Source organism: Bos mutus, chromosome 5, assembly GCF_027580195.1.
Source record: "Bos mutus isolate GX-2022 chromosome 5, NWIPB_WYAK_1.1, whole genome shotgun sequence".
Lineage (NCBI taxonomy): Eukaryota > Metazoa > Chordata > Mammalia > Artiodactyla > Bovidae > Bos > Bos mutus.
In genome coordinates this window covers 91,494,938-91,520,996 of record NC_091621.1, presented here as the reverse complement: position 1 = coordinate 91,520,996, position 26,059 = coordinate 91,494,938, and the positions used below count along the sequence as shown (strand labels likewise).

The following is a 26,059-nucleotide window of genomic DNA, read 5'->3' as shown; positions in this document are numbered from 1 at the left end:
TCTATATAGTAGTTATAGTGATCTTAAAATGTAAATCAAGTCATATCAGTCATTTATGTAAAACTTTCCATTGCACTAAAAGTTCCTGTTCCTTGTCATGACCTAGAAAGACCTTCATCATCTGAGTTCCATCTACTACTACTTTCCCTCATTTCCCTACCCCCGTCTCTGATCCACCCACACTGGCCTACATTCCGTTTCTCATCTGTAAACCTTTTTCTCATCCCAGGGCTTTTGCGTGTACTATTCCCGTTATTTGAATCCTTCTCTCCCATATGATGACATGTCCAAACGTTAAATGCTCAGTGAAGTGTTCCAGATATAGTTTTCCATATGTAGTTTTCCAGCTTCTTCCTACCCCTCGTCCTGTCTTGCTGTTTCATTTTCGTCTTAGCCCTTACCACTGTTTGGAAGCACCTTGTTTGTTTGTTTACCTCTTTGTTGTCTGCTTCTCCCTTTAGAATATAAACTACAACATCAGGGATTTTGCTTTATTCACTGGTTGCTTCTGCTTAAATGTGCCTGGTTCTGACCTAGCTGGTTTTTGAATGTTGTTGACTGACAGTAATCCATGAGCTAGATATTTTTGCAGATGGTGAACTTTAGGCATAGAAAGGTTAAATAACTTACCTGATTAATAAGTAGAGCTGGATTTGAAATCCAAGTTTCTCTGAGTATGAAGTTGATGCTGTTCCAGATTGCTCCAGAGTCCTTTCTTAGGAAACCTCAACATACAAACTAGGACTATGGCAGTTTGGCTCACCAGGCAGGGATCTGTCTAACATGTTATAGCTCAGGTGCAAAGTCATTTTTGTGTTTCAACACCTCTTTAAGGTGGCATTTATTACAATTGAAATATATATGAATTTATATTAAAGAAAACAAAGAATATATGTATTTAAGAAAAATGTTACAAAGTCAAAGAGAATACCTAATTTTTTTAAAGCAAAATTTCAGTGCATTTACAAACTGGTAAACACATTCTTATAAATGCAGATAATTATTATATTGTCTATTCTAGTTATATTTACATAACTTTTTGTCATTTGTAAAGTGCTCTCAAGTATGTTGGCTGAACTCATCTATCATCAAAAATATTTCATTCTCTTTCATATTTATACATTAGATATAAAAGGTAGTAAAAACAGAAAAAACATTTACTAGGTCAGAACTTACCTTACTGGGAGCGGGGAGCATTGATTAGTGTTATTGCGTGTGTATATGATCAGTAAACTCAGTTGTGTCTGACTCTTTGTGACCCCATGAACTGTAATCCACCAGGCTCCTCCGTCCGTGAGATTTCCCAAGCAAGAATACTGGAGTGGGTTGCCATTTCTTTCCCCAGGGGATCTTCCCAATCCAGGGATCAAACCTGCGTCTCCTGCAGCTCCTTGCTTTGGCAGGCAGATTCTTTACCACTGAGCCACCTGGGAAGCCTTGTTATTAGTTTTAGACAGTGTGGTAAACCCTGTGATGTAGACATAATCCATAGGCCCATTTTAAAGATGAGGTCTTGAGGTTAGCAAGGTTAGGTAGCTTGTTTGGTCACACAGGCAGGTGTGAACCCCTTCTAGACTGACATACTAGCAGGCATTTGTGATGCTCTGCTATCAGAAATCAGTGTGAATAACATTGTATCATACCTTTAAAGTATAAAATATTGATCAGGATGTTAATTTCATTAGTCAGTTACTGTTCTTCAATTTATTCATTTGTATAAAATACAATAGCACATGTTAGAAGTACTTTGAGAAAAAAGCATCCAAGGATCACTCCCATTTTATTTCTTTCAAAAAAGAATTTTGTTCCATGTGTTTCATAAGCTTCAAATGATTTGAGGGCATTAATATTGGGTACTTTGTTAAAAATATAATCATTTTTCCAAATGGAAATTTTGCAAAATATCTTTTACAAATGGTTTTAATAATGAACATCAATCTTCAAGCCAGTCGTGCCCCCAAAATTTGAATGTGTATAAAACATTAACCCTTTGAGAAGAGAAATTCAGTCTCTCTTAAATCAATGTGTCTATTTTCATCTCTCTAGATGTTATGACTGATTGTATAAAGCATTTGACATGATGTATCTCTATAATTATGGTTTTAAAGTAATAATGGAAATTTTAAAACTCCATTATTACTTAAAAAATTAAATCTGAAGGAGAAGCTAGGACAAATTTTATAAGTTTTTTCACATATTTATTAATTCAGCTAATAAGCCCTCTTTATCTGAAAAACATTACTCTAGTTGTTAGGGATATGCAGTCTGAGAAACCGTATTTCTTGACCTCAGTGAATTTCTAGTACATTGAGGGTAAATGTTACATGTACAGGAATCACAAAGCAGAATAAAACTAGATAAGTGGGATGGGGTAGAGTAGGAGGGAGGTGCGAGAGGGAGATGATACCTGTCTACATATAGCTGATTTATTTCCTTGTACAGCAGAAACTAATGCAACATTGTAAAGCAATCATACTTCAGTAAAAAACAAAGCTAAGTGCTTTATCTGTTACAAAGTTCGAGAATCTGACACTGGCTAGAGCATGGTAGATCGATGAATATTTATTATATGAATAAAATACCTGAGTGAATACAAATGAATGAATATTCTACTCTTGTCATTGGCTGCATAATATCCTATTGTGTACCTATATTCTAATTTATTTAACCCCATTATTATTTATGTTGTTTCCAATCATTTTACTCATGAGGAAGAATAAGATAAATACCTAGGGGTAGAATTTCTGGATATTCTACTTTTGACAGATACTGTAGTCTGTAGAGATTGTTCAATTTATATGCCACAAACAATGCAGGAGATAATTTATCTCCTTGATAATATGGTGTGCTTTGGATTCTTAGATCTTTGCAAATCTTTTAACTAAAAGTATCCATATAGATTTAATTTGTGTCTCTCTTCTTACAAGTAAGGGAAAAAAAAACCTTTCCATGTGATTGAGTCACTGGTATTTCCTTTTCTGTGAACTGTCACTTTTTATTTACTCTTTTTAAGTTTTTTGTTTGTTTGTTTGTTTGTTTTTTTCCCGAAAAAAAAAATGAGCTCTTTGCCTGAAAGTAGCCAATATTTTTTTTCTCAGTTTTTCATTTGTCATTTGAATTTTGGGGGGCATGTAGAAATTACTTTCTTGTAGGCTTTTTAGGTTTTGTTTCATCTTCCGGAATGGCCTTGATAAGCCTAAGAGGTTGTTTTTAATTCCCATTGAGAATGTTCATGGTTTTAGTTTGCCTGGTCTGTTTGTTTTTTGGTGTGGCTGTTAACAATTTTGAGTTATCTGGAATATATTTAGTTGTAAGATAGAGGATGTGAAATCAACTTAATTTTTTCCAGATGAATAGTCAGGTGTGTGTGCCAATACTAGTTCTTACATAACCCATAAAATTATATATTCTTTTTTCATTTAGGTAAAATTGGTATATAACAGTACACTAGTTTCAGGCTTAGAACACAATAATTTGATATTTTTACACACGATGAAGTGATCACCACAATAAGTATAGTTTCCGTCCTTCAGCATGTGTTTGGACTGCCTTGACTCTACGTGCACTTCCTAAGCCCCTTCTCCTCTGAGCTGTTCTCTGTATCTGTGAGTTTTGTTTTGATTTGTGTGTTCATTTGCTTTGTTTTTTAGCTTCCACATGTAAGTGAAATCGTGTGGTATTTGTGTTTCTCTCTGATTTATTTCACTTAGCACAGTAACCTCCAGATGCGTCCATGCTGTCCCAAATGGCAAGATTTCCTTCCTTTTTTATGGTTGAATGGTTTCCAGTTTGTGTGTGTTTGTATGTGATATCTTCTTTATCCATGCATCATACATTGACAGACACTTTGGGTGCTCCCATTTCTTGGCTGTTGTAAATAATGCTGTGGTGAACACAGGGGTGTATATACCTTTGGGGGTTAATGTTTTCATTTTCTTTGGATAAATACCTGGAAGTAGAATATGTGGATCGTGGCAGTTCTATTTTTAATTAGTGGAGGAACCTCCACACTGTTTTCCCCTTCATCAAATTTATATGCCCACCAATAGTGCACAAGGGTTCCTTTTTCTCCACATCCTCTCCAGTGTTGCTGCTGCTGCTGCTGCTAAGTCGCCTCAGTCGTGTCTGACTCTGTGCGACCCTATAGACGGCAGCCCACCAGGCTCCTCTGTCCCTGGGATTCTCCAGGCAAGAACACCAGAGTGGTTTGCCATTTCCTTCTCCAGTGCATGAAAGTGAAAAGTGAAAAGTGAAAGTGAAGACGCTCAGTGGTGTCCGACTCTTAGCTACCCCATGGACTGCAGCCTACCAGGCTCCTCTGTCCATGGGATTTTCCAGGCAAGAGTACTGGAGTGGGTTGCCATTGTCTTCTCCGCTCCAATACTTGTAATAAAATTTTATTTAATTGAGGGGTCAGTTAAGTGTAGATTGAGTACCAAACAGGAAAGATACAATTTGTGTATTTAGTGTTCTTCATATTTAAGAATGCTAGTGTTTCAGTGGTGATTTATCCTGGATATTTTGACCTGATTCAGAAAAGGTACCACTCTGCTCACTTATCTTTCTTGTGCACTAGCCATTCTTATTTTTCTGAGCCTGTACAGGGGTGCTTGACAACAAACCAAGTGTTATTAATAAATGCTTACACTTTCTGTTGCGTTTTCCCCAACCTGTCAATTTATCTATCTAAACATTTTTTTTCCTGTCGTACTTATCACTGTAATACGTGTATTCTCAGAGATTTTCATTTGCCATTTGCCACCAGTAATTTGGTCTAATTTAAAAATATCACAGACTATGCAATATTTAATGAATAATAATTAAAAATAGATTTCAATTACATCTTAAAGTAATTTTGTCATATCTAGAGAATTTTCAGGATTTGTAAGCCTAATTAGTCAGTTAGCCCAGTAATCACAATACCTATAAATAAAGATAATGCATTTTAGAGAACTAGCCATCTCTGGGCAGAACACTGTAAAAGATAAATTGTTAATAGCAACCCATCTTCTCTCTTATTTGATTTTAAAGAACTCCATATGCTTATTCTCTGACAAAATACCCTTAATGAGATAGTATCTTAGTTGTATTCTAGCTTAGGGTGAAATAGGAACATTTATTTTTTAAATACTTTAAACTTTTATATGACCACTAAAGCACAGTTGGAGTTAATGACACATGCTGAAAGAATGATTGGCTGTTGGTAATTCTTTAGTTTTTTCTGATTGAAGATAGGAGGTGTAGAAACCATTAACCCCAAAATACATCCTAGTTCACATTTCAATTCACATTTCAATTCACATTCTGATATTTATATCAGAATGTTTTCTACCTTAATAAATGGAAGTTAAATGTGGATCATATTTTTGGTTACATGAGAAAAATATTATTGTAGTTATTAATGTTCTTGTAAAGTGAGATCATGAATTAATTCCTTTTTTTTCCTAGCCACAAATTTCTGCTTTAATTGTTAAACTATATATAGAAAACTAAATTAGCATTGTCACTTTTTCTTTCAACTTAATCTTTTGTAATATTTTGACAGTGCCGAGAATCTATTTCAGGCCACGTCTTAAAGGTATTAACATTTTACAATTGCTTGAAAAAGTTTTATCATTATCTACACAGCTCACTTATTTTAACTCAAATTCTCCTTTCCCCAGTTGCTTAATTGATTTTCTTTTATTGCTTAGAAATTGTGATTTAGCATTTGACCAGAGTTTACCTCTGGGCATGAGAAAGTAGGGTTTATTTTAGCCAGTTAATGTATATTGTGCAATTTGTGCCAAGACAGAAGACTAAAAAAAAACCAGCTAGAGTGGTTCAGTTTGGGGGACAGAAACACCCTTTCAACAAAGTTTGGGACAGTGGTGTCTCCTTGCTGCTGGCCATAGTGGAATAGTGGTAGCAGCTCATGGGATGTATGAGGAGGGGTAGGGATGAGATTTTCTTGACCACACTGATATGGGGGCTTCATATGCTGGGGTGGCACTGGTGGTAAAGAACCTGCCTGCCAGTGCAGGAGACGGAAGAGATGCGGGTTCGATCCCTGGATTGGGAAGATATCCTGAACGAGGGCACAGCAACCCACTCCAGGATTCTTACCTGGAGAATCCCATGAACAGAGGAGCCTGGCGGGCTACAGTCCATAGGGTTGCAAAGAGTCAGACACGACTGAACCAATGTAGCATGCACTCACATACCGTTGGATTACATCTTCACTGGTGTCATTAGAAAAATACTTCTTAGGTACATCTTCGTGTAAGTTGTATTCATAGCAGCACACACTCACTTGACGGTCAGTTGTATCTAACATATCTGGTCACTAAAGGGGAGGTAAATCTATCCCCTTTGTTTAAACAATTGTGAAAACTGGGTTGCAATATGTTTTGAGCAATTTTAAGTTTTATGTTGTTTTTGTTCAGCTGCTAAGTTGCGTCTGACTCTTTGTGTCCCCAACTGCAGCACGCCAGGCTTCCCTGTCCTTCACTATCTCCCGGAGTTTGTGCAAACTAGTGCCCATTGAGTCAGTGAGGCCATCCAACCATCTCATCCTCTGTCGCCTCTTTATCCTCCTGCCCTCAATTTTTCCCAGCATCAGAGTCTTTTTCCAGTGAGGTGACTCTTCACATCAGGTGGCGAAAGTGTTAAAGCTTCAGCATCAGTCCTTCCAATGAATATTCAGGGTGGATTTTCTTTAGGATTGACTGGTTTGATCTCCTTGCTGCCCGAGGGGCTCTCAAGAGTCTTTTCCAGCACAGCAGTTCAAAAGCATGTATTAACCATGGACAGAGGAGCCTGGCAGGCTACAGTCCATGGGCTTGCAAAGAGTCAAGACACGACTGAGCAACTAACACTTTAAGTTCTATAATTTTTCTTATTTTCTGTTGCTTAGAAAATAACATATAAGGAATATTGCCTTCTGTTTGACTTTTGAATGTTTAGAGCAAACCTAGCATATGTGTGAAGCAGTCATTATGGGTGAGTCAGTCAAGTAAAAATTAAGTATTTAAAAAATATGTGCAGTTTGGCCATTTTGAGGCTGTTGGTCCTTCAGATGGGACTAGAGTGCATTTGCTTTGCTGTATGTGATGGACAGAAGCAGAGACATTGTATGCTGTGGAAAAGGGAAATTTATAAGGAATATTAGGAAAATATTCACTTGGGAAATTTGGACAGTGGTACAATTGATCATTTAGGGTTGGCTTAGAGCTGTTATTGTTTCCTTAAAACTTTAGCTCGAGCTCCTGTCTAAATTGGGAACTTTTTGTGTTGGCAGCTAAAATTATATATTTTCAAAGAAGTTTTTAAGTATCTCTGAGCATCACAGAGTTTTCACCAACAGGAAGAGCACTGCCACTGCTGTTACTTTCCTTCCATTATATGAAGCAAGCCAGATCCTCTCATTCTCACTCACTGTCATTTCTTTTTATTCCTTCCCTCCTATTTCCATTAATTAAAGAAATCTTCTAGTGACTATCATTATAACTTTAAAGAATATCTTTTTATCCCTATCCCTTGAATAACAGGTCTAAATAATGTCTTTATCTTCACACTGTGAAAAATCAGGAAATTAACACATCTTCAATTTTCACCTTTTCTTTCCCACTTTGTGTTCCAATGATTGCTTTATAGATGACTGGTTTGCATTGTTATGACTTGTGATGATTGTATTCTATTCTGAAATACAATGAAATCTCTTATAGGTTGATAATGTTTAAAAATCAGTTTTTTTCTGAATAGAAAAATTTATGAGCCTTGCTTGTTCTGAAATGTTTTTATTTAGGCATCACTGTTGATTTTTAGTTTAGATGGTTTATAAACACCTAAAAAAATCTGGTTTTGTCCATTGGTCTTTTTTTGCCTCTTTATCACTTTTAAAATGGAAGTATATTTGATTTACAATATTGTTTTGGTTTCAGGTGTACAAATAATGATTCAGTATTCTTGTAGACTAGACTCCATTTATATCATCATACAATATGGGCTTATATTCCTTGTGTTTACAGTATAGCCTTGTAGCTTATTTATTTTCTACACAGTCGTTTGTACCTCTTAACTGCAGGTACATATAATCCTCTGCTCTACCCCTGCCTTTCCCCACTTCCCTTTTCCCAGTGGCAGCTACTAATTGGTTTGCTCAGCAGTCGGTCTATAAAAATATTATTCTACTGACTTCTAGCATCCAGTATTGATGATGAAAAGTCTGATGCCAGTCTGAATTTCTGTAGAAACCCTCTTTTCTCTCTGAAAATTCTTGCAGTTTTCTTTCTGCTATTGGCATTTACAGTGATTTCATAGGGGAGCCAAATAAATGACCACACCAAGGAGCCTTAAAACAACAGAAATGTATTGTCTCCCAGTGCTGGGTAAAAGGCAGAAATCAAGGTGTCAGCAGTGCCATACTCTCTCTGAAGACTTTAGGGAAGGATCTGTTCATGCCCTTCTCGTAGCCTGTGGTCCAGCTGGTAGCCCTTGGTGTTCCTGGCTTGGAAATGCATAAATCTAGTCTCCCTCCGTCTTCACATGGTGTCTAGCTCTGTTTTCCTTCTCCCCTTCTTATGAGGACACAAGCCCACCCTTATCGGGCGTCAACTTAACTTGATTCCATCTGCAAAGACCCTATTTCCCAGTATGGTCACCTTTCCAAGTACTTGGGATTAGCACTTCAACACATATTTTCTGGCAGACACAATTCAACCGATAATAGCATTATACATGTTGATTAGGATATGAACAATATGCTTATTTAATCCTATTTAACACACACAGTAGACCGTTTCAGTTAAGACTTGCATTTTTTTCAACTCAAAGTAATTAATTGTCTTCTGTATTTTCTTAATCATTTTTTCTCTTCCATTGTCTTGGATGTTTCTTTCTGGAGCTTACACTTATTAGATATTTGACTTCCTGGGTGACCCTCCCTATTTCATTTTCTCTCTGTTTTAGTTTCCCTTGGACTCATTTTTATGCATAGTTATTTTATTTAATGGAGAAGGAAATGGCAACCCACTCCAGTATTCTTGTCTGGAGAATCCCATGGACCAAGGAGCCTGGTGGGCCACAGTCCAGGGGGTCGCAAAACAGTCAGACACGACTGAGCGACTAACACTCACACAGTTTATTTAAAATATGGTCTATTATAATACTTCATCTATATTATGAGTCTTCAAGTCTTTTCACATGAGTGAATTTTCTAGATAACAGATACTCCATTAGCACCACAGTAATTCTAGATGTATTATTTCTTTTTTTACAAAGTATTTCTATCTTTTCATCTTCTGTATATTGTCCCTTTGACTCTTTTATGCTTTGTATTGTGGAAAATTCCTTCACTTTCCCAGTTATCAAAGTGTTATTTAGTTGCTCCGTCGTGTCTGACTTTTTGCAATGCCATGGACTGTAGCATGCCAGGCTACTGTGTCCATGGAATTCTCCAGGCAAGAATATTGGAGTGGATAGCCATTCCATTCTCTAGGGAATCTTTCCAACCCAAGGATCAAACCTGGGTCTCCTGCACTGCAGGTGGATTCTTTACCACCTGAGCCACCAGGGGGTCCTTATTCCTTTCTTTTACAGCCAATTTTGAAATTTCTTTTGTACAATCTATACAATCATTTTAATTTCCAAGATTGCTTTATTTTTATTTTCTATTTTTTTGAATGTGGTGTGTGCTCACATTTTCTGAGGACAATAACTATAATTATTTGAATGTTTTTTTTGTGTGTGATTCCCTGAATCATTTCTGTTTTCACTGGGGCTAGTTATTCTTTGTTTTAATTAGTTTTTATTGGAGTATTCTTGCGTTACAGTGTTGTGTAAGTTTCTACTGTACAGCAGAGTGAATCAGCTGTACGTATATAAATACCCTCTCTTTTTTGAATTTCCTTTCCGTTTAGGTAACCAGAGAGCCCTGAGTAGAGTTCCCTGAGCTGTACAGTAGGTTCTCATTAGATAGTCTGTTTTATTCCTAGAAGTGAATATGTATCAATCCCAGTCTCCCGATTCATCTCACTCCCTTTCCCATTTGGTGTCCATACGTTTGTTCTCTACATCTGTGCCTCTATTTCTGTTTTACAAACAGGATCAGTTACCAGTTTTCTAGATTCCACATGTACACATTAATATGTCATATTTGTTTTTCTCTTTTAAAAAATATTTATTTACGTGTTGGCTGTTGTGGGTTTTTGTTGCTTCTCACCAGTTTCCTCTAGTGCACAGCTCGAGGCGAGCAGGCTCAGTAGCTGTGGCACATGGGCTTAGTTGCTCCGAGTCACGTGGAATCTTCCTGGACCAGGGATCAGACTGGTGTCCCCCACACTGCAAGGCAGACCCTTAACCAATGGAGCGTCAGGGAAGTCCCAGGGCTGTCCTCAGTGTTCTTGCTTTTCCCTGTGACTCGTGGTGGTATGTCATAGTTACAGAGATCCATAAATGACCTGCACGGGCTTCCACTGCAGTTTTGAGAGTCTGTTTCTCTAATAGCTTTCTCATGTAAATGACAAGGCTTACGCTGAATTCTGGGTGAGGGAAGAATACAGGAGTGGGTAGCCATTCCCTTCTCCAGGGTATCTTCCTCACTCAGAAAATGAACCTGGGTGTCCTGCATTTTATAAGCAGATTCTTTACCATCTGAGCCACCAGGGAAGCCCCCCCGCAAAATGATACACAGGCTTTCTTGGAGTGTACGTGTGTGTGTGTGTGAGAGAGAGAGAGAGGAAGAGAAAACAAGCTGGAAGTACTAACAAGTGTTAAAATCAGGAGGTTTTTCCTCATGGGTTGAAATCTTTAATATATTTTCTCTTTTTACTGGGGTAACCCCCCTCTCCCCTGCATTCTTCTTCTTATTTGATCAGGATCTTTGAAGTTACTTCCAGCCCTATTCAGCTTCTCTGTCAATCTCTAACACCTTCATTTGGCATCTTCTCCACGCAGGTATTCTTGTTTCTTGGGAGAACATTTCTGCATTTCTCTAACTTTATCCTCTGGGTAAAAGCCTCTGCTGCTTGTCACTCTGTTTATACTTGTCAGAGAGAGGAGGGCCTAAACTTCCCAGCTATTCAGATGTTCTTTCTGGAGTTGCCAGCTGATTATCCCACCTCCCATCTCCACTCTATGTACTGTTTGGCTGGGAACCTAGGAAGGCCTGTTCTAACTCTAATCTCTTGCAGAGCAATTTCTTCTCTTCTTTCTCTGATGGATGAATCTCATCTTCATTCTGTTTGCAAAAATACTTCAACATTTCTGTATTTTTTTCTGGCAAGCAATCTTGTTTTTCAGTATTGTGATATGAAATGAAAGTGAAAGTGTTAGTTCCTTAGCCATGTCTGACTCTTTGCGACCCCATGGACTGTAGCCCACCAGACTCCTCTGTCCATGGAATTCTCCATGCGAGAATACTGGAATGGGTAGCCATTCCCTTCTCCAGAGGATCTTCCCAACCCAGGGATTGAACCTGGGTCTCCTCCATTGCAGGGAGATTCTTTACCAGCTGAGCCACCAGGGAAGACTATGTCTATTAAAATACAAATTTCAGTGGATCTTGGAAAGAAGAACATGTACTGTGTACTATTTTCCAATGCATATTTTCTCATACTTTTCAATTTTTTAATTTCTTGTCTAAGATGTTTTACCATATGCAGTTTTGTGCATTTTACATGGGTGTGCATACACATATACAGAAGAATTATATTTATAAAATGGACTGTCAGGATTTTGTCATGTATTTTCTGCCTGCTTTTTAATTGTCTTCTGCATCTAGGAAGGTACAAATATATATGATTGTTATACAGTGTTTTCCCATATTGATGATGTATAAAGTATATTTTAAACATTAATCATCAAGAAATCAAATAAGTTCTTGAATATTTAATGAGTCTATTTTAGTCATTGGTCTTAAGAACTGAGACACTTTCAAGTTAAACACTTTTGTAGTTGTGTAAAATAATTTAATGGCAGAACTTGAAGTTTTGATAGTTTTCTTTTTTTCCCCATTTCATTGAGATATAATTGGCATATAATATTGTCAGTGATATATGTATATATTGTGAAATGATTACTACAATAAATTTAGTTAACAATCTCACAGTCATAATTTTTTTTCTTAAAATGGGAACATTTAAGATCTACTCTCTTAGGAACTTTCAAATATATGCTCTAGTATGGCTAACTATAATCAGCATGCTTTACATTACATATCAGAATTTGTCTCATTTTTTTCTTTTGTATTTGTTCTATCTTAATTGTTTTGATACCAGTCGAGTAACTTTAGTCAAATTAAGAGGAAAGTGTTTAAATCTTTCTTTTTCAGCAAAGAATCGTGGAATTGCCATTCCAGTGGATTTGGACAGCCAAGTGAATACTCTTTTCTTGAAGAGTCATTCAAATATGGTGCAGAGAGCGGCCATGGGCTGGAGACTATCAGCTCGCTCTGGACCACGCTTTAAGGAAGCTCTTGGAGGGCCTTCTTGGGACTACAGAAATATTATTGAAAAGTTACAGGTACAATAAGAGCATGAAATGACATTAATATTTTCTAAATTATAATTTTAATATATGTGACCACATAAATAAACTATGGTTAAAACTATTAAATTCTAGTTGGGTACAAGGCTTTGCTTTCCAATGTCCAACCAACATTATCCTTTTTAAAACATTGCTTTCAGATAGAAGTTGTTGGGAGTCTTTTTCTTTTTTTCTTTTTGAGTAGGTATTATTTAATGTGTTCTGACAGTGAGGTTGGAGAAGGCAATGGCACCCCACTCCAGTACTCTTGCCTGGAAAATCCCATGGACGGAGGAGCCTGGTAGGCTATAGTCCATGGGGTCGCTAGAGTCGGACACGACTGAGCGACTTCCCTTTCACTTTTCACTTTCATGCATTGGAGAAGGAAATGGCAACCCACTCCAGTGTTCTTGCCTGGAGAATCCCAGGGACAGGGGAACCTGGTAGGCTGCCATCTCTGGGGTCGCACAGAGTCGGACACGACTGAAGCGACTTAGCAGCAGCAAACAGTGAGGTAATGGGTCTTAATATCAAAATAATAACTGTAATACATTTGGTGGAATAATTTACTGTAAAGACCCATGTAATAAGTATTTCACAACCTTGCTTCAGTTCATGTCTCAATATCCTTTTATACTTCTTTGATGAGAATGGTGTGAGCACCTTTACTCCCAAATTATTTGCATAGTATCCCACTCCTGTGTTTGGCTGGACATTCTGGGACACTGAGTAAAGAGAGGCATTATATTAATCTACCCAGACTGCCATCATGAAATACCACAGCCTGGGTGGTTTAACCGACAGAAATTTCTTTCTCACAGCTCTGGAGCTAGAAATTCAAGATCAAGGCGCTGGCAGCTTTGTTTTCTTGGGAGGTCTCTCTCCTTGGCTTGCAGGTGGCATGCGTGCCACTGTACCCTCCCGTGGTCTTCCCTCTGTGCACACACTTCTCTGTCCTAATTGCTTCTTGTAAGGCCACCGGTCATTTCGAAGTAGAGCCCCTCAATATGAATTCATTTTACTTGAATTACCTCTTTAAAGGCCCTGACTCCAAATATAGTCACATTCTGAAGCATCGCTGTGTATGTGCTGTGTGCTCAGCCACTCAGTCGTGTCCGTCTTTGCGGCCCTGTGGGCTGCAGCCCTGCCAGGCTCCTCTGCCCATGGAATTTCCCAGGCAAGAATACTGGAGTGGGTTGCCATTCCCTTCTCCAGGGTATCTTCCTGGTGCAGGGATTGAACCCACGTCTCTTGCATCTCCTGCATTGTCAGGTAGATTTTTTTTTTTTTACCACTAACACCATCTGGGAAGCGTCAAAGCACCAGGATTAGGGCTTTATCATATGAATTTTGAAAGGGACATAATTCGGCCCATAGGAGATACCTTCCCACTCACATAACCAGTGAAAGATGTCATGGCACAAACTGGAGTATGGCTTGAGGAAAGTTTTTGGCATGGAGAATGGTCACAACATGAACTGGAATAAATATTATAAGAGGTAATGAGTAGATTACTTGGTGAAGATTCAGAGTTTTAATAGATGAATGTAGTCGCCCCCATTTGACACAACCTAGAGAAAGCCCATGCACAGCAATGAAGACCCAGCAAAGCCAAAAATAACTAACTAAATAAATAAAATTATAAAAAAAATGAAGGCAAGGTCAACAGACCTGTTGCTTCTTAGATGGAGATAGAGAGGGAGCATGAGGGACATTGAAGAGGCATGATGATTGGAGACTAGGTAACATTATAGACCCTGGACTGTCGGAAGGAGAGAATACAGTAATAGGATGTTGGCTGTGCTCATTGAACACACAGTGAATTAGATTTATTGGCTACTGAATGTACTGGAAAGCAGGTCTATATTTGGAGGTAAGAGTTGGTTGGTGTTGCTAAAAGAAAGAGTATGCTGCTGCTGCTGCTAAGTCACTTCAGTTGTGTCCAACTCTGTGCAACCCCATAGACGGCAGCCCACTAGGCTCCTCTGTCCCTGGAATTCTCCAGGCAAGAATACTAGAGTGGGTTGCCATTTCCTTCTCCAATGCATGAAAGTGAAAAGTGAAAGTGAAGTCGCTCAGTCGTGTCCTACTCTAGCGATCCCATGGACTGCAGCCTACCAGGCTCCTCTGTCCATGGGATTTTCCAGGCAAGAGTACTGGAGAGGGGTGCCATTGCCTTCTCTGAAAAGAGAGAGTATAGTGATAGGAAAAACAAAGAACATTTTTTTAGGCTGCCAGAAGTTGCAGAATGGCCAAATAAAATGAGGAAAAAAAAGGCACAGTCAGAAAGGAGGCAAGCAGGTTTATGAGAGACAGGGGAGCAGACATTTCAGAGGAGAGATTGTCGTGTCAACCAGCATAGAGAGGGCATGCTTTCAACTTATTTCAGCATAGTCAGTTACATTCACTGGATAAATATATATTTGATGAACACTGTACCAGCCACTGTGTTAAGTATTGGAGATAGAACCATGAGGTCTGTGTCCTCATGGAAAATGCATTGTAACCCATTAAGTAAATGATATAATGTTAGATAATTAAAACTGCTGTGAATAAATCATGATAACAGTATGATGGAGAGTCACTGGGAGAGTGATTCTGTAGTGAGGGAGTGCTTCTCCATTGAGGAGACGTTGACACCCAAATGAGGAGGAAGAGTCTGGAGCTTTATGGGAAAGGAAGAGTAAGTGCAGTGATGCTTTGGCAGGAATGAGGTTAGGGATTTGAGAAACCAAGAGAATCCCATTGGAGCAGATGGGAGCAAAGGAAGACAGTATTATGAAATAAGTAGCCAAATCACGTAGAGACTGCCATGCATGATAAAGTGTTTGGCTTTATTCTAAATGTGATGGAAAATCATTGGGGATTTTTAGCAGAAAATAGGCATGACTTGGTTTACCTTTAAAAAAAACACTGTGGATTTTGAGTGGTGAATTGACTATCGGGTCCAGACAGAAGCAATGAGTCTAGTTCATTAGTCATTGCATTAATTCAGGTAAAAGGTAATGGTGGCTTGGCTTAAAGGGGTAGTGATAGCAATGAAGATAATAAATTTTGGATACAGTTGGTCCTAGAGCCATTGGGGCTTGGTGGATGGATGGGAGAGTTGTGGGATGTTGGAAAGAGAAATCAAGGATGAGCCTTGGTATAATATGATTAGATCATTTGCTAAGGTAAGGAAGGATGGGAGAGTTGGAATCAAGAGATTCTGTATGGAGAATCTTAAGTGTGAGATGCCTATGTAAGTATCTATATGGATGTGTCAAACAGACTGATGGATGTATGGGTCTTGGGTGGTTTGGAAAGATACCAATGCAGGAAGTATAAATGTGGGAATTTTCAGCATATATATGATGTCAAAACCATGCAATTTCATGAGGTTCCTCACAAGAAACTGTAGATGTAGAAGAGAAAGGACCAGGAATTTGGTAAAGGAGTAGTCAGGACACAGATGGAAAGCAAGGAAAAATGTGATGTTACAGAACCAAGAGTAGAAGGTGTTTGACGAATCAGGAACAGTGTGTAAAATGCTTAGGTAAGATGAGGACAGAAAAGTAACCACTGAATTTAGCAACATGGTGGTGATTGCAGCTAACTGGTATTCAATGATTACTAACATTAAGGAGTGTTACATGTTACACCAGTACATGTTAGAGGCTGTTTCTTCTTTTTTAGTTTTTTTAAGCCATTTTTAAAATGAAGCATAGTTAATTTGGGGGATAGTGAGAGCTTCCCTGGTGGCTCAGACGGTAAAGAATCTGCCTGCAATGCAGGAGAACTGGTTTCCATCCCTGGGTCCAGAAGATCCCCTGGAGAAGGGAATGGCAACCCACCCCGGTATTCTTGCCTGGAGATTTCCATGGACAGAGGTGTCTGTTGGGCTACAGTCCATGGGGTCCCAAAGTGCTAACTGGACATGACTAAGCAACTATTTGGCATAGTTAATTTGCAGTGTTGTATTAGCTTCAGGTGTATATCAGTGATCATTTTTCAGATTATTTTCCATTATAGGGTTATTACAAAACATTGTAGAGGCTACTGTATGTATTTACTTTTAATCCTCACAGCAAGCCTGTGTAATTGCTAGTATCATTATCCTGGGTTTTCACATTGGGGAAACAATGAATTAAAGAGATTATGTAGTTGATCCATGATCGAAATAGGAGATAAAGACTCACATCATAGATGCCTGGACACAGTTTGTTTAGAGAATGAAATGAAGTCGAGAGGTAATCTGAAAGAGAGGTATGTTTTAGTGATGTTTTCTTAACTACGGTAACTGTGGTCACATTTGATAACCATATTCTCTTCCCGCCTTTGTATAATATCTAGTTTCCGTTTATGTGATTTTTTTTTTCCTCCCTGGTAGTCTCTCTCAACTATTATGAGGAATTTCTCAGAAAACTTATTTAGTAATTGAAGGAGAAATGATCACTTTTGCTAAAAGGGAAGGAAAGAGTTAAACAAAAGTTAACTCCTGAAATCTAGTCATAAGAAATCAAGAGACTACCAGGAAGAAAATAACTTAAAAGTATATGCTGAGAGTAACAATAAGCAATTGGCAGTTAGTTTTCTGCTTAACAGAATAAAGCTACAGTTATGGGCAAATAAAGTTTTGCGTTATGTGAGTGTTTGCTTTTTTTTTTGTTTGTTTTCTTAGTTAATTTTAAAACAAAAAGGGGAGGCTTTCATCATTAAATAATCTTAGTTAATTTTAAAACAAAAAGGGGAGGCTTTCATCATTAAATAATGTTCAATAAATTATCATTGCTTATACTTAATTTAAGAAACATGTCACTTGACTGCTTTCAGCTATAATTAACAGCGAAAAGTGGCTTAAATAATAAAAAATATATTTTTTCACACGCAAGAAGTCTGAAACTAGGGCTCTTCCTGAGGTGTTTAATTCAGTAGCTTCATTGGTCAGGTTCTCAACCACCATTAGTCTGTTGACTTTCAGCTTAAGGCTGGTTTTCAAAGGTCCTTTGAGGTCTGCCTTGTATTTTGAATTTTCACACTCTGAGGCTATCTTAGAAGCCATAGATAGTTTCTAAAGAATCTGCCCTGCCCACTCCCCAACTCCATACACACCCTCACACTCAGCAGACTTCACTTGATGTCTTATTGGCCAAGATTGTGTCACAGAATCACTCCTAACCAGTTGTTGGCAGGGGAAATGGAATGACCAAGACTGGCTTAAACCAATCAACCTTGAACCTAGGGGAGGCGGGCAGGGGCTCCTCTCCCTGACAGTGTTATTGCCTGACTGAGAAAAAACATGGAGATTCTGTTAGCAAGGAAAAGGATAAGGAAAGGCTACTGGTAGATGATCAATAGTGTCTGTCAAAAAGTATAATTTGAAATACTACTAAATGTCATCGAACCCTTGTGTAGTACTAATACTGCTTCAGGTAATATATCAGGGAATTTCCCCCACTGGAAAAAAATGGTCAGTTTCAGGTGACCAGTGACACATATGAAGTCTTTTTTAGCTGTTCCCTGAGCATACTCTAACTCCAATTTGATGAATACCTGTACTGTCTGTGGGCTTCCCTGGTTGCTCAGTTGGTAAAGAATCCGCCTGCAATGCAGGAGACCCAGGTTCAATTCCTGGGTCTGGAAGATCCGCTGGAGAAGGGAATGGCTACCTATTCCAGTATTCTGGCCTGGAAAATTCCATGGACTGTTTAGTCCATGGGGTCTCAAAGAGTTGGACATGACAGAGACTTTCACTTTCACTTTTGCACTATCTGTATTACAGTCCCAGACACTGCAGTACTTGTAGCAGTGGCTTTACTGACTTTTTATCTTTCCTGTATATTCTTAGAAAGCTATACCTACCCACTCCTCCTTTATCATATAAATGAAAAAGGAGATCCAGGAAGTGTTCAGACAGAAAGCCAGGCTCTGCTTAAAGCACACGCATCCAGTGCTTTGGCAAGTAGGATACCTCTTCTCTGAAAGTCCCATATCTCATTTCTAGTTAGTATTCATAAGCTTGTCGTATTTTTAAAGGATGAAATCTGAGTCAGGTCTTCACATGTCTTCTCTTGTGCTTTATTCCTTAGGATGTAGTGGCCTCCTTGGAGCAACAGTTCAGCCCGATGATGCAGGCTGAATTCTCAGTGTTGGTTGATGTGTTGTACAGCCCAGAACTGCTGTTTCCCGAGGGAAGCGATGCGAGAATAAGATGTGGCGCTTTCATGTCGAAGTAAGTGGGTACAGCCGAGATGCTGCAGGTGCTGCCGCGCTGAGCCTGCCTCTGACGTGCCTGCTTTCTGATGCTGATGGTGCCTCACGACAGTCCACAGAGCATGCGAAGCGTCTAAAATCCCTGCAAGTGTACTTCCAAAATCATTAGTGTGATTCAATGGAAATTTGGTTTTTGGTGATTTTCAGGTTATCATACTTATTAACATTTACTGAAAATGAAGTGTATCATTGGGCACAAAAATATCACATAAAAGAATATCTTGATTCTGAGTCCTTTCTATAGCTCTGTGGTGTGAACTTTTAAAAGATTTCAGTTTAAGGTCACTGATTTTCCTTAAGAGAAAGAGGAGGGAAAGGGAACTAGCGTTTATTGAGGTCTTACTATGTGGGCTATTGTCCTGTGTATGCTTACCCATGTTATCTGTACAAATGCTCTGAGAGATTGGGCCTCATTTTATTTACTTATTTTTTTTTGTATGTTACTATTTATTTAATGAAAGAAATGAGGATATATAACACATATTCATATATTTATCTGCTATCATTAAAAAACAATGATGGAAGCCTAAACAATAAAGGCCACTGTGATAATTACTTCATATGAGGATGGAAGGTAGATGTGATTAGGATGAAAGTTAAACTTATCTGAATATATTTTGTTTAAGAGCTGAGATCTTTCAATATACTTTCATTACAGACTTGATTTTACATAACTTTAAAATAAAATGAAAATAAAATGCATACAGTTAGTAGTATAACAACAAAGAGAATAAATATGTCAAATGACTTTAAACACAGTAAATTGAATTCAAAGTCTTCAGATCAGATCAGTTGCTCAGTCGTGTCCGACTCTCTGCGACCCCATGAATCGCAGCACGTGAGGCCTCCCTGTCCATCGCCAACTCCCAGAGTTCACTCAGACTCAGGTCCATCGAGTCAGTGATGCCATCCAGCCATCTCATCCTCTGTCGTTCCCTTCTCCTCTTGCCCCCAATCCCTCCCAGTATCAGAGTGGCCCAGGTGTGCTTCAGTAACCAGCTGTTAAGTCTCGACCCGGCACTCAGCCATGCTGCTTTGATGATGCTCATCTAAAGCTCTTTCATGTATGTATTTCTCTTAGCATTTTTGTGGTATTGTCAGGTCTACTGCAGTGGGTGTGTTATCCTAGAATATTTTCATTTTAATGGTAAAGGAGAAATTCTCAAGGAAATATAAGCAGTTGTGAGAGAAAGTTTTAGGTAGCTCCAGAAAGATGCATCTTAATGTTGAGGACCCTTCACTGAATGATTTGTGCAAGTAACCGCATGTTGACTCAAGATGGCCAGGCAGAGGTACATGGTCTCCTTGGGGAGAGAACCTGGATGAAGGTTCAGAAGAAGCTGCAACCCCCTTGACCATTATTTGTCACAGCCTCTTCTGTATGGTTGAGAATATGGCTAAAATGATCTCAAAGCCTCCTCTATTGACTGTAATGTAGTGAGGCAGAAATTGATGAGGGGACACAGGAAGTGTGTTTCTTTCTTTTACCAGTTAAAGTTGGGATTTGGGGAGAGAAAATGAGGTATGGGGTGAGAAGAACTGACTAGAGGGGTCATGTTGAAGAGCAGGTGGAGTTTCTCCATTATGGCCAGAATTAGGAATTCTTTACTCTTGATCACTGTATCTCAAGAAGCCTGGGAAGAATGGACTTGTCTGGGCACTAACCAGCCTTCTAATAAGCGTTTTTAAATGAAGGGTCTGGAGTGTCTGCAAACTGCTGACTGTGGAAGCCACTGGAAAAAAAAAGTAGAGGTGTTGTCTAGTATAAAAATAGGGTCTTTGTCAAATATACTTTATCTCCCATGAATATGCTGCTGCTGCTGCTAAGTCGCTTTAGTCGTGTCCGACTCTGTGCGACCCCATAGATGGCAGCCCACCAGGCTCCCTATCAACGTACATATAACATAGGTTAAAAAGTAGGCAATAAACGTGAGAATTTTAACTCTAGGATATTCATATGATGCTACAGCTATATCCCAGAGGCTTGATAGTCTAGACAAGTGATTGGCAAATTCTGGCCCACAGGCCATTGATAATTTTTGCAACTAAAGTTTTATTGAAACACAGCCACACACATTCATTTACGTATTGTCATCAGTGGCTACTTTCATACTGTTACAGCAGAACTGACTAGTGGCCTAGTCTGCATGGCCTCCAGAGCCTAAGCTATTTACTGTTTTGCCCTAGAGAGAAGAGTTTGCTGATTCAGTGTCAAGAATTAGTGTCAATATGATAACTATACATGGCTATTAATATGAACATTTAAATTCATTACAACACAGATAAAATATTTAGTCCCTCAGTCGACATTTGCCACATGTTAAATACTCAGTAGCCCTAGGTAGCTACTGGCCAACAACTAAGACAGCACAGTTATAGAACATTTCAACGATCTCAAATAAAATTTTGGTCTAGAACTTAAGGATATAGGTGTGTGAGAAGGTGATGTAAAGTAACTCAAAATGTCAAGAAAATATTGACCTGTGCTGAAGATGAAGCAAGTCTATTGCAATATTAGGTAAATTCAAAGGAGAGAGGGGCTTCCCTGGTGGCTCAGAGGTTAAAGCGTCTGCCTGCAATGCGGGAGACCTGGGTTCGATCCCTGGATTGGGAAGATCCCCTGGAGAAGGAAATGGCAACCCGCTCCAGTATTCTTGCCTGGAGAATCCCATGGACGTAGGAGCCTGGTCGGCTATAGTCCACGGGGTCGCAAAGAGTCGGACACGACTGAGCCACTTCACTTCACTTCACTTCAAAGGAGAGAAGCAGAATGCCATGATACTGAGAATGTATCACAGGTCCTACATTTGGATGGAGGAAGAGAAAGTCACACGTAGTTTAGTGGTTAGAGAAAGGATTTTTATGCAGTTGTATGCGAGTGATTGTAGCATGGCTTGAGGCTCGGGGATATCTGTTTACTTCTTGCATAATTCTGGGAAGAGCCAAGAGTTTTATTTGTAAGGATATCTATTATAATAAAATTAGAATCCAACATCATTAATTGCTGTAGGTCTTAAGTGGGGCTTCTGACTTCCTCAGATGAATTGAATTATTGGAACTTGTTGAGTCAGATGCGTCTGCTGGAGAATGTCAGGGCTAACCCCCAGGAAAGGACCAGATTTCACATTAGTCACATGCAGTGAGGGAGAAGAAAATAGGTCATTGTGAGTATTGGCTTTTATGGTGGGTGCATGTAGTTCATTAATATCCACACTTAATCCTCCCTTATGAAGGAGAAGCTTAATGTTTCCCAAATTATGGGATGTGACTTATGAAGAGGAAACCATTGATTTGTAAAAAAATTTGGGAAAGAATATAAAATATCAGCATGCATCTCATATAATAAAGGTAACTTTTTGCAATCATTGTATAAATACACTCACATTCATGTATTTGTATGGTGAATTGTTTTGTGAAACTTACTCTTTACTTAGATACAGAAAAAATTTGAAAGCCAAATGATCTAATTCAACCAAACATTATTTGATAGATGAATGCTTTGTATAAATACCAAGCAAGTGTTCATTTATTCCCACCAATATTTTCAAATCAGTTCAGTTCAGTTCAGTCGCTCAGTCGTGTCTGACTCTTTGCGACCCCATGAATCGCAGCACGCCAGGCCAGTGAATTAAATATTTTATCTAAAGAATTAAAGAAAATAGAAATAGCCTAAGAGAGAAAAATGTCAAAAGAAATTTACAGTGTCTACCAAATGATTTTCATGAGCTTCCCTGGTAGCTCAGTTGGTAAAGAATCCGCCTACAATGCAGGAGACCCTGGTTCGATTCCTGGGTCAGGAAGATCCCCTGGAAAACAGATAGGCTACCCACTCCAGTATTCTTGGGTTTCCCTGGTGGCTCAGATGGTAAAGAATTTGCCCACAATGCAGGATACCTGGGTTCAATCTCTGGGTCAGGAAGATCCCCCAGAGGAGGACATGGCAACCCACTCCAGTATTCTTGCCTGGAGAATCCCCATGTCCGGAGGATCCTGGCGGGCTACGGTCCCTGGGGTCATAAAGAGTAAGACATGACTGAGCAGCTATGGATAGTACAGTCTGTAAAAAAAAGACTGAATAACTCTCTTTCAGAGAGGCAGGTTTTTGTTTCTTGCCAGAATGCAATGGCACCCCACTCCAGTACTCTTGCCTGGAAAATCCCATGGACAGAGGAGCCTGGTAGGCTGCAGTCTATGGGGTCGCTAAGAGTCGGACACGACTGAGCGACTTCACTTTCACTTTTCACTTTCATGCATTGGAGAAAGAAATGGCAACCCACTCCAGTGTTCTTGCCTGGAGAATCCCAGGGATGGAGGAGCCTAGTGGGCTGCCGTCTATGGGGTCGCACAGAGTCGGACACGACTGACGTGATTTAGCAGCAGCAGCAGCAGCAGCAGGAGAACTTTCGACCAACAAATGTGCCTGACCACATGAACATATAGTGCCCTGCCCAGATGTAACATGTCTAAGAGGAAATCACTATTCCTTCCCAACATGAAATAGGTGTCATTTAAAACTATCATTGCCTATCTACTAACCCAACTCATACATTTTAGGCATCTGTGCTCTCCCTTCCTTTTGTTTTTCCACTTCCTGTATGCCATTGTTTGCCAGGTCTTGGCTATTTTATTTCTGTATTGCTTCTTATGCCCTTTCCCCATCTTGTGCCCTGTTCATCTCTTACTTGTTCTCACGCTTCCATGCCCTTGTTCCCACTGCCATCTTTTTAACAGGTAGGGACGATCATACAGCTCCTTTAACACAGTGGTTCTCTATTTTCTATAAATTCCAGACTCTTTAGCATAATATTCCCAGTTCTTTCTTTTCAGACTGCACTTTTTACAGTCTCCTTTTCCATGTCTTTAACTGTCAGCTGGCAGCTAGAGTATACTTATTTCCTGGACATGACATCAGCTTTTCTGCCTCTGCCCTTTTTTCCATTCCCTTTGAAATCACTTCTCTCCACTGTTTCCTGCCAGGTGAAATCTTCATAGTTAAATGTTACATTGTTTCTGAAACCTTCTCTGGTCAGCCCTAGGCAGCTCCCCAACAAAATGTAATGGCTTCTTAGTCCAGTTTATGACTTTTGCCTTTCTCTCTGCTCTAACTTCTTGTAAGACACAGCTGTGTATAACCTAGGACTCCCTTCATCAGTGGAGGGATGTCCTGTCTCCACAGAGTGGTGCTTCAGAATTTTGACTCTGAAGTCAGGTTCAGTTCAGTTCAGTTCAGTCACTCAGTCATGTCCAACTCTTTGCGAACCCATGGACTGCAGCAAGCCAGGCTTCCCTGTCCATCACCAGCTCTGGAGCTTGCACAAACTCATGTCCATCGAGTCAGTGATGCCATCCAACCATCTCATCCTCTATTGTCCCCTTCTCCTCCTGCCTTCAATCTTTCCGAGCATCAGGGTCTTTTCCAATGAGTCAGTTCTTTGCATGGTGGCCAAAGTATTGGTGTTTCAGCTTTAGCATCAGTCTTCCCAATGAATATTCAGGACTGATTTCCTTTAGGATGGACTGGTTTGATCTCCTTGCATTCCAAGGGACTCTCAAAAGTCTTCTCCAACACCACAGTTCAAAAGCATCAATTCTTTGGTGCTCAGCTTTCTTTATAGTCTAGCTCTCACATCCATACATGAGTACTGGAAGTCAGATAGACCTGGTCTATTTCCAGATCCCACAACTTAACACTTGTGTAACCGGAGGAAAGTTGCTTTACCTCTTTGGGTCTCTGTTTTCTCATTAGCAAAATTAGCCTGTTAACAGAACCTCACATATGACTTTGGCTTGCTGTGAGGATAAGTGGAGAAAATTCATGGAAAGTGCTCATGCTTCATGCTGACACTTGATAAGCACTGACTAGCTGCTATCTAGTGAAAGCTCACTTTTCCTCGGGGCTCTGTCCCATAGGATTCCCGTTATGTCACTGAAATCAGATCATTCCATTATATTCTACATGGTTTTGTTTTCTTCTAGGAGGACATATCTCATGGGGTTGTTTTGAGAACCAGCTTTTTAACAACATGAGTTGTGTATGCTAAGCTGTAAATTATGATTCTCAGCATCTTATTTGATTCTGAGTTCTTGGAGATGTTATATAACTGTGACCTCAAATATTTCTCTTGACAGAACTCCACTGCAGAGGTCACCAATTAATTAGAATCTTTGCCCAAATTATAGCAAAAATAGTAAATGGATAGGCTATCTTGAATTTACTTTTTTTTTTTTTGCTTCTAATCACTAAAACTGCCAATTTCTACCAAGCCCTAGCAGTGAAAAATAGCAGTTATTATTAGCGGAAACTGGAAGCATCCCATTAGTGCTAAGGCTCCAGTGTTGTATGCTGCAATTATATAGTTACTGTGATATACTACATGGAAAATAATATAGTATGGTATAATATAATAAAGTGTACTATACTGCAGATATTCGTATTTCTTTCCTAATAAACTTGTTTTAGTTCACACGATAGACTTGAAGATAATCAGCATTTCATTGGTCTTTTTAGAGTATTGTGTCCCACTAAAAGTATGTTACCTGAATAAACTTGAGAAGCACTGGGGTATACTGACTATAAAGCAAAAGTTTTATAATACAAAGTTTATAAGCTGAAATGTAATTTTAAAACTTTGATGACATGTATCTAGTTGCTTTATACTCTAAAATAATGGTGTGATTATTTTTTCCCTCTGGTATATGATGCTATTATATTAACTTAAAGAGAAATTACTGTCCTATTAAGGCTTAATGTTTTGTTTTAAGGTTGATTAATCATACAAAGAAACTGATGGAAAAAGAAGAAAAATTGTGCATTAAAATTCTTCAGACTTTACGAGAAATGCTAGAGAAGAAAGACAGCTTTGTGGAAGAGGTATTTAAATTTTTTTCTTGCTATTTGAAAATAAAATAGAATTTCTAGAATACTATAATGAATAAGTTACAATAGGCTATTATATGATTATTTGTATTACATATTAATAGTGTGTGTACTTAGATGAATTAGATAATTTGAGTTTTTATGTTATTCATCTCTTAATGTTTACTTTTGATTTGAGAAGTAACTAAGATTAGAATGGCCCAAGTGTTTGGTTTATTTGTTATTATTATATTTTGTCATGAATATGTATTTTTTCTCATACAGTGTCAATGGACCAAATGATCTTTCTTAAGCATTATTAAGATTTTGTACCAAGTTCTGCTGTGAATTTAAATGCTCTGTGCATTTTGGAATATGTTGATTTTTCATTGTACATATATGTTCATGTCATTTTCTATAATATTATACCCAGTATTATAAAATAAT

General features: G+C 38.8%; 1 protein-coding gene across 2 annotated transcripts in view; it reads left to right on the top strand.

Annotated features, from left to right (window-relative positions):
* ITPR2 (inositol 1,4,5-trisphosphate receptor type 2) overlaps nucleotides 1–26,059 on the top strand; it is a 584,772-nt gene that overhangs the window by 299,739 nt on the left and 258,974 nt on the right. For both annotated transcript variants that reach the window (XM_005902445.3, XM_070371231.1), the window contains 3 exons: nucleotides 12,311–12,501; nucleotides 18,573–18,715; nucleotides 25,519–25,627. In XM_005902445.3, the coding sequence (XP_005902507.2) occupies nucleotides 12,311–12,501; nucleotides 18,573–18,715; nucleotides 25,519–25,627 (443 nt within the window). The remainder of the gene's footprint in view (nucleotides 1–12,310; nucleotides 12,502–18,572; nucleotides 18,716–25,518; nucleotides 25,628–26,059) is intronic.